Source organism: Ambystoma mexicanum, chromosome 13, assembly GCF_040938575.1.
Source record: "Ambystoma mexicanum isolate Mex_15411 chromosome 13, UKY_AmexF1_1, whole genome shotgun sequence".
Taxonomy (NCBI): Eukaryota; Metazoa; Chordata; class Amphibia; order Caudata; family Ambystomatidae; genus Ambystoma; species Ambystoma mexicanum.
Genome location: NC_090938.1, coordinates 611,234,999 through 611,249,551, shown reverse-complemented (window position 1 = coordinate 611,249,551; position 14,553 = coordinate 611,234,999). Strand labels below are relative to the sequence as shown.

The 14,553-nt window shown below is 48.8% G+C and overlaps 1 protein-coding gene across 2 annotated transcripts in view; it reads right to left on the bottom strand.

The window, feature by feature from the left end:
- Positions 1 to 328: 328 nt before the first annotated feature.
- KAT2A (lysine acetyltransferase 2A) overlaps positions 329 to 14,553 on the bottom strand; it is a 288,388-nt gene continuing 274,163 nt past the window's right edge. The window contains exons 16-18 of one of the 2 annotated variants that reach the window (XM_069634476.1): positions 2,975 to 3,038; positions 2,261 to 2,345; positions 329 to 866 (exon numbers count right to left, since the gene is read on the bottom strand). In XM_069634476.1, coding sequence (XP_069490577.1) covers positions 673 to 866; positions 2,261 to 2,345; positions 2,975 to 3,038 — 343 coding nt within the window. In that variant the 3' untranslated portion in view covers positions 329 to 672. The remainder of the gene's footprint in view (positions 867 to 2,260; positions 2,346 to 2,974; positions 3,039 to 14,553) is intronic. The other variant, XM_069634477.1, reaches the window with a different exon arrangement.

The following is a 14,553-nucleotide window of genomic DNA, read 5'->3' as shown; positions in this document are numbered from 1 at the left end:
AAGTGCTAATGGAAATCTTGGATATAATATAATAGTGCCTAGGTCCTTCTGTTACCCACACGCATGTGAAAATATACTAGACTGGCCTGTCGAACTTCAAAGATCACAGACATTCTCAAACAAACTTTTAAAAAAAATGCAGTCTTGTGTGACGTGGAGAAACGGATAAGACCATTCCTATGACAAACATTCTCCTCAAGTGTTCATTGCAGACTGCTGTGGAAAGATCACCCTTCATCCTGTTTTTGAAATGTTTGGCACTCAACAGCAGCCACAATCCTTGAGTTTATAGTGTGAAGTTACATGACAACAAACATCACACCTTAACCACCTTGGTACCGCCAACATAGTAGCACTTGGGATACGAATTTAATGTCCTTCAAGCTGTAACTGAAAAAATAAATAACAAGGTTTGCCTTTTCTGGAAGTATGGCAGCTCCAACATGTCATCCAGATGGCAAATACATATCGGTCAGAAAACCACATGCATGAAGGAGTTCCCGGTTAACCATTTTGTGTGTCTCGCCATCGGCCCAGTTGGGAAGGGACAAAGTGGAATGAAATTGGTTTAAGAAAAACTGTGCCCCTCCTGTCTGGGCTCCTTAACAGTGGTCCAAGCCTCCAGGAGATTGTGAGCTTCGATTTAATCCCAATACAGGAATCTGCGCTTCTTCACTTGTCTATGAGACCCAGTTCCTTCAGCTTGAAGTAGAAAAACTTCTCCAGTGTGTTGGCACACTTGCAGTAGTCGCTGTCTGGCGGATTGTACTCCCGACAGTTTGTGATGATGCGTTGGAGGTCAGCTATGAAGAGCTTGCGGGCGACATAGTAACGGTTTTTCAAGCGCTCCGTCATGGTCTTTAGGTCTTAAATAAATAAAATAAAACTGTTAGAAAGAATGCACCGGGAAAAAAAAGGCATAACTGATGCAGTTACCACAAACCACAGAAAGTGGTTATAACACTTTTTTTCAGCTAGTGTTTTAGTTGTTTTTCTACCAAAAAAATATTTTCTGGCAAAAGAAATCCTGAGGCTGGATATCTGGAAACACAGCTCTCCCCACCGATGGGTTCAGACAGAAACGGAGTTTATAAAACATTTGTCTCTTTAAAGCTTTTCACTTGTTAACATGTTTTTTAAACTGCACAGGGATTACCGCTTTTCAGCCTGTTGCTTTATGTGTTGCAAAGGCTGGGGGAAGGGCCCCCTCTCCCACTCCCTGCACGCTCGACACACGCCAGCACTACATAATTGCAGTGTGATCACTCCCCTTAAGGTTGTTTTCAAATAGAAAACATTTGTTTGGAATAGTGCGTGGAATAAAATTCACAGAAAGAAAGCAAGATATTTCCCCTTTAAATTCCTAAGGCATGCAATACATATGCTCTTTATTGGAGTTCTTTTTGAAGACCTGTGTCATTCCTTCATCCATTACATTTTTCTCTTGATGTTGTGAGCCAAACTTCCATATTAACTGGTCACCACCCCTCACTTTAAAAATGGTAGCATACTGCACTTGTAATCATACATTTAATGTGTCTGTTAAGCACCCGTTGCAGGAGTAGGTGTTAACACCCCGGCAGCCCCTGCAATGCGCCCCGTTCAATGAATGAAATCCTTTTCCAAGATGGCCGCCATGGAAGGGGAAGGCGGGGCTCTTCTGAGCCCCAATTCCCTTGCCATGGCGGCCGGGGAAGCAGCCACAACAAATAGTGGGGGTGGGAAATGGGCAAATAAAAAAAAAGTGCTGGGAGGGAGATGACGGCCGAGTGAGTCGGCCGTCGGGAGCGGCATGGAACGCATGGTTGCATCAGCGGCTCAAGCCTGTGTTCCTAGCCACCGGATTAACTGGCTCCCCCCGACAGGGTGCTAATGCAAGGTAAATGGAGTTGAGAACATGAGAAAACTAGGTTCTGGAGAGGCATTTAGACTGAAGCACGATAGTGAAATGGTTTTCCAACTGCCCGGCAGTCTACAGCACGCAGATGGGGTTTACAGCCAATTCTGAAGCAGCTACTTAACAAGTTAACTGTGCAACCACTGTGCGTGCTGCAGACCATCTCTTGCACAAACCGTCAGCTTCATACAGGATATGTGGCATCACATTTGTAATGAAATCAAGTTATAAAAGAATCAAGTTATGAAAAAATGCCACCATGAGGAGGCAAAAAGCTTGGTAAATTCATACTTTCCAATGCAACCAAAGAAAGCTCCCCTTTCATCACGTATCATTTTCAACATACAAAGAGAAATATCCTACCAATAGGAAAGCGAATGATTTCGTAGTAATCCGGAGCCTCCGATTTTTTCACTGGTTCCATGAAAGGCCATGAACTCGGATGTGCCTGCCGGAAAGAGGCGTACAGAGAGTAGGTTCATCATTTATAAAAACTAACTCCCAAAAAAAGACTCAATATCCATCAGTGATAATGCATGTTAGAGATTAGGAGAAAGCATCAGTCTGAATAGAACAGAGGCAAGTAGACCATTTTGTCACTGGACCACATTGGATCTAAATCAGTGTACTGCTAGGGCTCACTAGCTCCCCCCAGGCCTTCAGCCCCCACCCTGCCAACTGCACAACTTAAGAGTCACCATGCGCTGAACCAAACCCATGCTCTACTGCGGTAGGACGTGGGTGAAAGAAAAGTACCACCAAGTCAAGAATCCCCAATTGATGATCACTTCCAAAGGTGTCGAGGTATCCTCCAGAACAAAGTAGACTCAAGTTCTGCACTAGCACACGAATAAGAGCAAACAATTGGATATCAATCTTGGAGAAGAGGCTGCCTTAAATTTCAGGAAGAAGATCCCATTTGTAAAGGAGTTCAAGTGCGTATATTATGAAGAGGGTCAAGCCACTGATGGAAGAGGATTTTTCCTTTCACTGTGAAATTTCACCTGTGTTGTAGCCTTACAATAAATGTCATCATCAAATGATTGCAGAATAACTAAATGTTTTGCCATCACTCACCTTGATTTGGGTCAGCAGGGTTTTCAAGGTTAGATACAGCTGGTCTGGATCTTTAAATTCCTTTCTACAATTAAAGCAAAACATATCTGTAAGCAATTAATCTTTCGGGCAATGACATTTGTTCCCTGCCACAATTGCACTTTGGTCTTTAGTACTTATCTTTGTTTTTCCCTCAACACTTAAACAAGTTCTAAGCACTTTAAAATTGGACAGAAAGCTTCAACACACATGTACAGAACCAGTCAAGTTACATTCTGGACATACCCCACTGGTAATTCAAGAGTACTGTGTGTTAGGTAAGATTTTCATAGCAATGATAAATCTTACGGACCTGTGTCAACCCCAGAACCTTTTGCTTTTACTGGTGGATTATTTTTCCTTATACCTCCGAGTGGGAACCTCTTCCCACACTCACAGAATCTTTTACTCTTTTTTATGGGCGTCACTTCTAATAGTGTCATTTAAAAGTTCTCCTATGATCACTTTTTGGCAATAAGTGCCTATTGTTGCTGGTTTGCCTTAAGGGCTCCCTTTTTAACTTTCTTTTGCTAACCTTGTGAGAACTACAGTTCCCAAGAGTAGAAAGGATCTTTGGATCCCTTTAACATTTTATTAAGTGAGACCAGCACCCCCCACCTTATGTGGAGTGATGGGGAGATTCGGAGTATCCCCTTTCTCATTTTAAAAGAAACATTTAGGTTAAAAGGACAAACTTACCTTCAATGGCTGGTGGCAGTGATCCTTTTTATTAATTCGGTGCACCTTTAGCCTTTTCCACAGCCCAAGTAAAGGCACCCATTGGTGCTCATTTTGCCGAAATGGCCCCAGTCTTGCTTTTTCACCATTTTAGTGTTCCTTGTCCTTTCTTGTTCCTTCCCCTGAGATCCAGAGTGGGAACTTGCTTTGTGTGATTTTTATCTACATCAGCTCCAAGCCCAGGCTACAGAGTGTCTGTGAAGGCAGGAAGCGAAGGAGGAGTCTAAAGCTCTGCAGCCCTTTGTCTTCCAGCTGGATTGTGAGATTCCAGTTCAAACTGGAAGGCAGGCTGTCCTGAAAGGATTGCGAACCCCGCAGGTTTGAATGTTGCAAGGCTGTTGATTTGCCTGGGTTCCTGCATACGAGTCCGATCCTGAAAGCTAAAGAGGTAGTCGACCACTGGAACCGAAACAGAAGAGGAAGATGAAGAATGTGCGGCTGAAACTATTTCCAGAAACCGGAGGGCCTGCTGTGTAACCGGAGCCTGCTGTAGCCCGTCCTTCCAATCGACCTGGGGACTCTGACCCAGAGCCTGGTGAGGCCCACTAGACTCAAGACCACCTGCATTTTGAGCAATCCCATGCCATGCTGTGACCTTGTAGGGCTGCAACACCCCAATACTCTGACCTGAAGCCATTATGCGGTGCAGTCTTCCAAATTCCAAATCTTGCTGAAACTTCGTGGGCATCCTGCTGGATCTCCAGAGGAAGAATTCCAGTCAAGAAAGTCCCCTCACCAGAGTGCTGGACATTGCAAACAACGAGAATCCGACCAGCAATATTCTGTCTTCTTCTGTGCTCCTGAAAAGGTGCAAAATCCACAGAGCTGCATCCAGCCAGGTGGAAACCCTTGCCTGGAGCCTTCCCTGTTGATCCCTGCTGCAAAGTTTCTGTTTTCAGTCACGATGACAACAAATCCACTGACCAGGTCTTTGGCTGCAGATCCTGAAGTCCTCCTGCTGCAAAATCTTCTGTGCTGAGGTACTTTGCTGGCTTGGGTATTTACTTAAGTCTCTTGTGATTTCTGTGTAGTTTTGGGGTGTTTTCTGTGATTGGGAGTCCTCTCGTCCAGTCCACCCATGCCCCTGCTGGAATCCTCCTAGGGTGTCTTCTCTGAAGCCCCTGGATCCTTAACTAACCCTAAAGTAAAATACAGTCTTCCTTAGGAACTCTGACTTGTGTTACTTAAGAACCTATCCTGACACTGCCCGTTGGACACTAGACCCTAGTGATCCCCCCCTTCTGCCACTGAGAACACTCATGCTCCAAGAATAAGGGAAAGACTTTTAAAGGATTGGGCCTTTTGCCTAGAAAAGAGAATACATGTTTTAAAGTTACTTACTTGCAAAAGAAGTTGGTTGGTAACTAACTCAGAGTACACAGTTACAAAAGTTCTTACTTACCTTGAAAGTGTGTTGCACTATTCTGAAAAGTAAATATAAGGTTAAGTTACTCACCTGTGAATTGGTTGTGCCTCATCCCCAAAAGTAATGCTGTTGGTTTCACTTCACTATTCCTGTTAGGATAAATGTATGAGTGTTCCTAACTGGGTCTTGCTTCCCTCGACTTGCTGTTCGCCTGTCCAGAATAAGTCTGCCTTAGGTCTGACCAACCTAGAATAATTTGGAGTCATTCATGAAGTGTAACACTAGGCGTTGCTTTCCCTGGTCTGTTTTAGACAGGCACAAAACCAGTCTTACGTTTATACCTGCCTTTAAGTTGCTTATACATCCTGTAAAAGTGTATAGGTTTTACTTACCTTGACCATAACTGTTATCCTAAAATAAGTTAGAGTTATTGCTTCCCTTAGTCTGAACTGAAAAGCAACTGTAATTGAATATTACACCACAAGGTCCAACTCCCCTAGAATAAGACTGTTATTTTGAATCACTTTTATAGGTTTATACTGTTACCTGAATCTGTGTTTCACTAGATCATAAAAGTATATTGTCAAGTTCATATCAATATGTGATTTCTTGCCGAGCGTCACGGTGCAACTGAAAGGGTCTACTACCCTGGTATTATTGAAAGTAATCTAAAAGTAACTGGGTTTGGACTTCCCTAGAACTCCTGTTAGGTGTTCCAAATAAGGTTATATGCTTTGGTTTGTGTACCTTTAAGCATAGTGTTGTGTTTTTATAATGTGTTTATATGACCTGTGATGGTACTTATTTCCCCCAAGATTTAGCTGGGCCTACTTGTATTTAATTGTTTACAATACATAGTGTTTCATTGTTTCTTTGGACCATTTGTATTACAATTTCATTTGTACTCATTCTACAGCCCTCTCTCCGTCCCAAGATAAGCCTGGCTGTCCGGTCTACACTACCCTGAACTCAGGTGGTACAGCCTTATACTAAGAGTGCAGTCTTATACTGCCTCAGTTGAAAGGTTTTACTAGAAGGTCAATGCCCCTTTTCGCTGTCCTTTCACTCTACATTTAAAAATCCAGATGCAACTCAAAGCTTACCAATAAGCACTCACAGCATTGCGCTATATTTGCCCTCTCCAAACCTGAATCCGGCCTTCCTATAAAACGAGTAATACATATTAATTTGTCAGCCGAATAGAGTGGATCAGGTCTGCAAGGTTGCAAGTTATAGCGTTAGCAGGGATGACTGATCAGAGCACAGTTGCACCACACAAGAAAGCCTCCTCTGACTGGATATAAATGGTTGCAGTGTGACATAATGCGAATGGTCTGACAGGAAAGAAGCCAGCACTGTTATCAAATCCCAAAACAGTTGCAATGCAAGTTCTAACAGATCCGATAAAAGTTGGGCACCAATATAGTCCATTGAAACCAGTCTTTCTCGAGTGTTCCGCCTAGTGTAAGGAACTCATTGTGGCAATAGTAAAGACAGACAAGTGATCACAGTTCAAGGGAGTTTATTAAACTGTATATGTAAAATTATAAGTTACTCACCGTAGTAACTAACATACTCTTAGTCCATAGACCCCTTTTCTCCATGGGAATGGGTGTCCATTCCAAGGGACGGGAGACAGCCCCTTTTTCACCAGAAAAAAACCTTCCCCTTTAAATTTAGAGGCACGCGGCCCTGGGAGCATGTGCTGCCCGGACTCTGCCCTCCGGCGCAACAACTCAGTCCCCATTGACACATCGACAATAGATTTAACATTGCCTAATGACATCAGTATTATTAGGGGGGAGGTTGGTGGGACGTATGGAGGAAAGGGGACTATGGATTAAGAGTAGGTTAGTCACTACGGTGAGTAACTTATAATTACTCTTACGTCCCGTCCCCTTTCCTCCATACTGCATGGGAAATTACAACTGAATGTAGCCCCAGGGTGTAGAGGAGACCCTCCTTAAGCAAATAGGTTCCTGAGAACCGCCTGGCCGAAAGCTGCCTCCGATCTAGAGCCGGCATTCAAACAGTAATGCTTGCAGAAAGCCGAGGGAGTGGCACAAGTGGCCGCCCTGCTTACGACTTGCCAAAGGACATGGCGCTGGAATGCGATGGCCGTTGCCTTGGCTGTGACTGCGTGGGCATGCAGGTTTGCCGGAAGCGGCTTGTGCTGGCCCTCGTATGGTTCTTTGATGGCCGAGACCATCCAGCAGGAAATGGAGGCTTTGGAGGCCTGATCTTGCACCTCCGAAAGTGAAACAGGGTGTCTGATTTGCAGAGTTCCTTGGTCCCGTCAAGGAAGAATTTCAGGGCCCGCCCAACATCCAGGCAGTGCAGGACCATCTGTACCTCGTCTTTAGGATCAGCAAAAAACTTAGGAAGGACTATTTCCTCGTTCAAATGGAAAGCAGACGGCACCTTAGGCAGAAACGCTGGGTGTGTCCGCAGGACTACTTTGTCCCTGTGAAAGGTAGTATATGGTTCTGAGGCAAACAGCGCCTGGATTTTGCTGACTCTGCAAGTCGAGGAAGGCAGACTAGTAAGGCAGTCTTAATGGTGACCAGCCTGATGTCCGCGGACGCCATTGGCTAAAACGGTTTGTGCGCCAGGGCACCCAAGACTATGTTCAGGTCCCACACAGGGTGTGGCCTCATGATGGGCTGGTAGAGCCTTGCGAACCCTGCCAGATATTTCTTGACAATCGAATTGAGGAGAAGACCCCCCCTCCTCTGAATTCCTGTAAACCCCGATGGCTGCGAGGTAAGTGGCAGGTGTCCACCTGCAAGCCAGAGTGGGCAAGGTGCCAGAGAAGGAGAGGACGTCGTCCAAAGTACATACCAGGGAGTCGATTTCCTTGGAGTCTTCCCAGTGGCAGAACCTAGTCCATTTACTTTTATACTGGGCCCTGGTAGCCTTGCGCCCTGTATGATTTCCAGATTAGCCTGGGACAGGCTAGGGTGCCTAAGCATTACCTGCTCAGGAACCAAGTTGTGCGGGCAAGTTCCTGTGGCGCGGGGTCAATGACCCTGCCCCGCCCGCTGCGCCAGAAGATATGTTGGGCCCGTCAGAAGGTGAATGGGTGGCATCTCCAAGAGGCTGAGCAGCTCCGAGAACCATGGCCTGGCTGGCCACCATGGAGCTATTAGAATGTTGTTGAGCTGGCGAGAATCCTGGATCTTGCAAATCACTGTGAATCAGCGGAGTGGGCGGGAAGGTGTACGTTATCATGCCGTTCCACTGAATCCGAAATGCGTCGCCGAGGGAGCCAGGCCCTGTCCCTGCCAGGAGGCAAACTGAGAGCACTTCTTGTTGTGCCAGGTGGCAAAGAGATCCACCTGGGGGAGACCTCATCTGTTCAAGATCTTCAGAATAATGAAGTAGTTCAGCTGCCACTTGTAATTGTCTGCTCCCAACCTGATGAGCCTGTCCGCCTCCAGGTTGGATTCCCCCGGAAGGTGGACTGCTGTGAGGTAGATGTTTTCCAGGGTCCACTCCCACATGCTGATTGCCAATCTGCACAGTGGAGGGGATCTGGTGCCTCCCTGCTTGTTAACATAGTACATGATGGTAGAGTTGTCTGACTGGATGAGGACAACCTTGCCCCCGAGAAGTGGAAGGAATGCTCTGAGCGCTAGCCAGATGGCGTTCAGCTCCAACCAATTGATGTGGTACTCCTGCCCCTTGTTGAGTCCAGGTGCTGTGGACCGAGAGATCGTCAAGGGTGGCTCCCCAGCCCTCGAGCGAGGAGTCAGTGGTGATGGTGACCTGCCGGGGGGGGCTGGGGGAGGGGCCACAAGGGCTTGCCCGTCCGTAGGATGCAGTCCCTTGACCACTGTGTGAGGTCCTGGTGGAGGGATAGAGGAATGATCATTTTGGATTGAGCGCCCCGCTCCTGGTTCAATGAGGCCACAAAGTGCCGCTGAATCCTCCTCAATCTTGTGTGTGGGATGGCTAGTGGGACTGCCGCCAAGAGACCTAGGAGATGCTGGTACCACCATGCCGAAGTCACCTCAGTGCTGAGGAAGTGGGCGGTGGCCCTCTTGATGGCCGAGATCTTGTCCTCCGACGGAAACACCTTCTCGGAGCATGTCTCCCAGATAAGGCCCAAGAATGTCAGAGTCTGCGTGGGCTGCTGCTGCGACTTCTTGAGATTGAGCAAAAAGCCCAGATCCTGCACTGTGTTCATAAGGGCATGGGAAGAGTGGTGAACCGCTTCCAGAGATGTAGCCTTGACGAGCCAGTCGTCGAGGTATGGGTAGATGTGGAGGCCCTGCGCTCTGAGGAGGGCAGCCACAGTATTCATGAGTCTGGTAAAGACCCTGGGAGCAGAGTTGAGGCCAAAAGGAAGGACCTTGTATTGGAAATGGCAGCCCATGATCCTGAACCATAGGAAAGAATGATGGGGTTGCCAAATTGGGACGTGTACGTACGCGTCCTTCAGATCCAGGGAGCACATCTTGTCTCCCCTGCACAATGTCTCCGCAATAAAAGCTGGCGTAACCATCTTGAATTTTTGTAGCGTTAAGGAGAGGTTGAGGGTGGAAAGGTCCAGCACAAATCTCAGGCCTGCCTGGTTCTTTTTCTGAATCGGCTGGGGGGCCAGAGGCAGAGGCTGTGCCGGGGCCTGTGGTGCCGGAAGCATTGGAGGGAGCGCATCCCCGATGGCATCCCTGAGGATAAACCCCATCCGAGGGGACTTCATGAGCCTGAGGAACCTCTGAAGGAACCTGTCTTCACAGGCCAGAGGCGTGGTAATGGATACTGACGGGGTAGCGGGAGGCTGCTGGAGCCGCTGCATACCCTGCCAGTACGGATGCAGCGGGAACCTACCCTGCGCAAATGAAGGATAGGCTGCAGGCCACGTACCTGGTTGAGGCAAGCCCCACCTCGACACTTGTTCCTCGCTGAACTCCAGGAATGGCGTCGGACTGGTGCCGATGTCTGGCGCGGCAGTCATTTTGTCGAGCATGTGCCTGTGTCGTGTTGCTCGGCTCGCTGGGCCCAGCCTCCTCCAAGACTCTCGAGTGTGGATCGTGAGGCTTACTCTGCTCCTCGGGGCTAGACCCGGTAGGTTTGAGGCCCTCGTCCGAGAGGCCGGTAGAGCTGCGTTTAGGCAACCCCTCAGACGTATTGCCGGTACTAGGACGTGGCCCCTCGGACATAGTGCCGGTAAAAAGGTGGAGCCCCTCGGGTGAAGACCTGGTAAAAGAATCTTCCGGTCCCTCCACACTGTTACCGCGAGGATCCAGGGATCCCTCGGCCTGCAAGCCGGTAGCTGGAGCAGCCACGGTGCACGTGCTGGTACAAGAACCTGAGCGGTCCAACCCGCGCAGTCAAGTCCTTGGGAAAGAGTCTACCTTGCGGGGAGCGATGGAAAATAGAGGCCCCACCTTGGACCTGGATCGATGTTTCACAAAGTTCTTGAGGTCCTCTGGAGGTGACTTCTGGAAGAGCTCCCTCCACCTGCCAAGTCTGTTCTTCAGCGAACTCGATGACAGGGCATTGCATGCAATACAAGCTTGCCAACCGTGGTTTGGACCAAGGCAACGTAGGCAGAGGCTGTGGGGATCTAAGTTGGGAAGAGCCCGTCGCAGAATGGACACCTGCTGAACCCTGTGGAAGTCGACATGCGCCAGGGAGGAGCGTGACGCTGGAGGACCGAGTACCTGAATGATAGAAAAGACAAAAAAGACAAAGAAATGGGATGACATGGCTGAAGCCAAACCCAGGAGCGCTGGTGAATTCAGCCTGTTCCTATCTACGTGGAAAATGGGACTGAGCTGTGGCACCGGAGGGCAGAGTCAGGGCAGTGCATGCTCCCAGGGCCGCACCCCTGCGTGCCTCTAAATTTAAAGAGGAAGAATGTTTTTTCTGGTGAAAAAGGTTCCGTCCCGCGTCCCTTGGAAGGGATTCCCATGCAGTATGGAGGACAGGGGACGGTACGTAAGAGTACGCCTATTCTAAACCTAAATCTAAGATGGGAGCAAGCTACGACCATCAAATAATAATGCAATCCTAGTGGCGTCTTGTTAAATAAAGGGGCCTAGACTAAGACCGACCTATTGCCAATCCTTAAAAGTAAATACAAAAAAGTGAGATAAGATTCACACGAAAGAAAGAAGTGTTCACAAATAAGTCAGGATGTGGAAGCCGGGAGTCTCCCTTGCCCACGGTTTGAGCACGGGACAAGGCGGGACTCCTGAGCACAGCACAGGAGCACAGCACATGCTCGACCTTCCCCAGCACAAGACAGTTCTGCTTCTCAGATACCCGAACCTTCGGTGGTTAAGTCTTTTCTATAAAAAAAAGTCTCTGGCCTCCGAGGAGCTGATGTGACACAAAATAATCAACAATTCCTACCTGCTTGTACTTTGGGTGATGCCTTTTCACCCCTGGGTCCCCCTCTTCCGGGCTCAGACCCTTTCGAATATCAGCCTCCCTCCGTCAGGTTCACTATGGCTTTCTTCAAATCAACTTCACTTATGGCATTCACAAATCTCAAGGTCTTTTTAAACAGTTCACTGTGGATATTCCTCTGCTAGGTTCACCTTTGTCAACACACTGTTAATCAGGACTTTAGGCTTAGCCCATCAGGTTCCCTCTTGCCAACTTTTGCCCATCACACAATTTCTTCTACTTTCTTACAATGCAGGACTCATTTCCCTTAGCTTTACTATTTTCAGCCGGTCAAAGAGTTTCGACTGTACAGAGGATTTTGCTAGACCCCTGTGTAACCACTTTGATCCTTTCTCACCCCGTTCGCAAGGCCTTCTGGGAACGGTAGTTTCAACAATAGGTAAAAATCGCCCAGAGTTTCTCGTGTGAGCATCCACATGGTGCCGGACTAGCCTGCAGATGGTTTTCCCTTCTCGTAATAACACTTTTGTACTTTTCCTAAATTAGCTGTTTGCTACTTAAATACAACACAGTTCGGTTTCTTATCGGCTCTCCCTTCGACTCACCAGCTGTGATGAACCGCTTGGCTTTTCTGGTCTCTGGCGTCAAGGACGGTACCATGGTGGCAAGTATCTCTCCCTGGCTTGGTTATCAGCAGAGGAGGGCCCCATATACCGTTGACATCTGCTGCAACACACACTGGCTATTGTTCGCGGTCTTACGATTCCTTTCAGGGAGGCTTTGTGGGTCTGGGTCAGAAAGGGCAAGGTTGCTTCTCTCCTTCTCGCCCCTTTGGATCTCGCTGCCTTTCTCCTCCTCTTGAACTGCCGTACTTGAGATAGCCTCGTCGTCGTGTGGTCTGCCTTGATCAAAGTGTACTTTAATGCTCCACCCCTTATCACTGTGTGGAAGGTAAAGGACCGTAGGGTGTACTTGGTTATTGTCAAATGCCTGACTCTGCATGACCCATATGTTGGGACATGTCAGGTAAACGGCTCTTGTTAGTCCGTTGTCTGTTACAATGTAAAAAAAAGTTTGTAGGGGCGTGGCTAGCCAGAGACGCTGCAAGATGCGACTCCACTGAGCTCCTGATCGATGGTCCCGTCCAGGAGATTTTAATCCTGCTTTTGGAGGTGTGGGAACCCTGGGACTGCAGGAGTGGGTTCCGCAAGTGAGGGAGACTTTGTGGACCGGAATTTGGACATTCTGAATATCGGTGAGGGAGCAGACAGCGAGCCGAAGCCCTGCAGTGAATCGGAGGAGGCAAGATGGCAGGCGCGACCTCGCGGGTAAAGGAGGAGCACATCCACTGAGATCGGGACGAAGGCAAGGAAGAAAAGGGTATACTGCGCCAGCGGGGCCCCTGATGAGGAGCCGCAAAGAAAAGTGTGCTGGCCGGAAAGTAAATTGCCGGGTCGGAGAGGGCACGGACCAGCAGGCACCAAAGTACGAGCAACAGCACTTTGGGAGGAACCGACACCACGAAGGAACAGTTCGGTGAGGTTGTTGGAGTGCAGCCCTCCCGCTGATGAGGCGGGGGACTCAAACTCATCACGACGCAAGGCAGTGATCCACCCATAGGGACTGCTATGGAGGCCCACTAAAAATGTTACAGGGGGAGGATTGTTGCGGCAAGGAAGCCCTAACGAACGGAAGAGACCTCAGTAACAGGCCACATTGAAGCCTGGGAAGAGCAGAATACCAACTCTTAAGCTACGTCCGGAACGTGGGAGGGGAGCTGGAGAAGAGCCCATGAGACATGAAAGCGAAGTGAGTAGTGGACGGAAAGAGTGCGGCGGGGAGGCACGCACACTCTACCTGAGGAGGGTTAGGGGGTGGTGAAGCGCCATAACCACTGGAGCAACTAGAGTTAAGAGCCTTACCAGAAGGTGAAAGCTGAAGGGGGGTAAATGGTGGGGAACCCATCTCCCGGCCACAGAAAACAAAAGGGGGGATTGCTGCCCCCCCGCAAGTCCTGGAAGCAGAGAAGGCAAGCGCAATACACAAAGGAAAGGACATGGAGGTGGTAGGGTCAGAGGAGAGGTGTCCGTGCTAGGGGCACCAATCGGATGGGCACTTGTCAGCGTGTGAGAGAAGAATCTTGTCGCCCCTCTGGAGGGGGCCCTGCAAGAACTTTAAGTCTACATACAGGCCCAACAGAAGCAAAGGCCACGAGGTGGAGGTGGGAGTGCCCTTCTCGAGCAGTTAACCCCACTCTGGGGTCCCAAGGAAAGAAAGTGAGAGTCACAACACACTCAGCCTGTCAGCATGGCCAATAAAAACCAAGTGAAACTCAAGGGCCCACAATCGGGGGAAATTAAAACACTTACGTTGGGTGCCGAACTCCAAAACGGGCGTAACAGCAAACGAGCGCACAGATTCATACTCCTCCGGCACCCCGCCAAATGGAGGACGACCCGCCCGCTCTGTATATTGGATCTACAATAGATGCTGAAGGAACTAAAAAAAGACATCAGGGAAAGTACATTGGAATTGACAAAGGCTATCTCAGACATTAATAAAAATGTCATTGCAGTAAAAAGGAGAGTGGATGAGCTGGTGTCGGTTACTTATGAGCATGATCCAGAGATCCTGTCACGTGTGGAGGCCGTGGAAAAACAGATGCAACATATCTTAGACAAACAGGAGGATACAGAAAACGATCAAGGAGGAATAACAAGGATCAGGGGATCCCGAAAGCCATCGGGGACCGAGATCTGGAGGAATATGTGCGCTGCCCGTTTCAATCAATCTTGGGCAGAGAAGGCGACAGGGAAATAGTACTGCACCCATTGGGTGTATTCGTCATGTCTACTCAGTAGAAACCTCACACCGAATGTCCTGACCAGGGTACACTTGTACCAAGTTGTGAGAATGGGGTGGACAGAGCGGGAGGTGGCCCGCTCGAGAAGGCGGGTTGCGGGGAGGTAACAAAATCAAGTAACCCGGGAGCGGCGAACTCGGGGCGAGACGCCCTCTCTTCACGGCCGCAGCTGACAGTTGGCCGGATTCGGCGCAGGCGAAGCAGGATTCATTCTTGCCGCGGCCACAGCGGCCG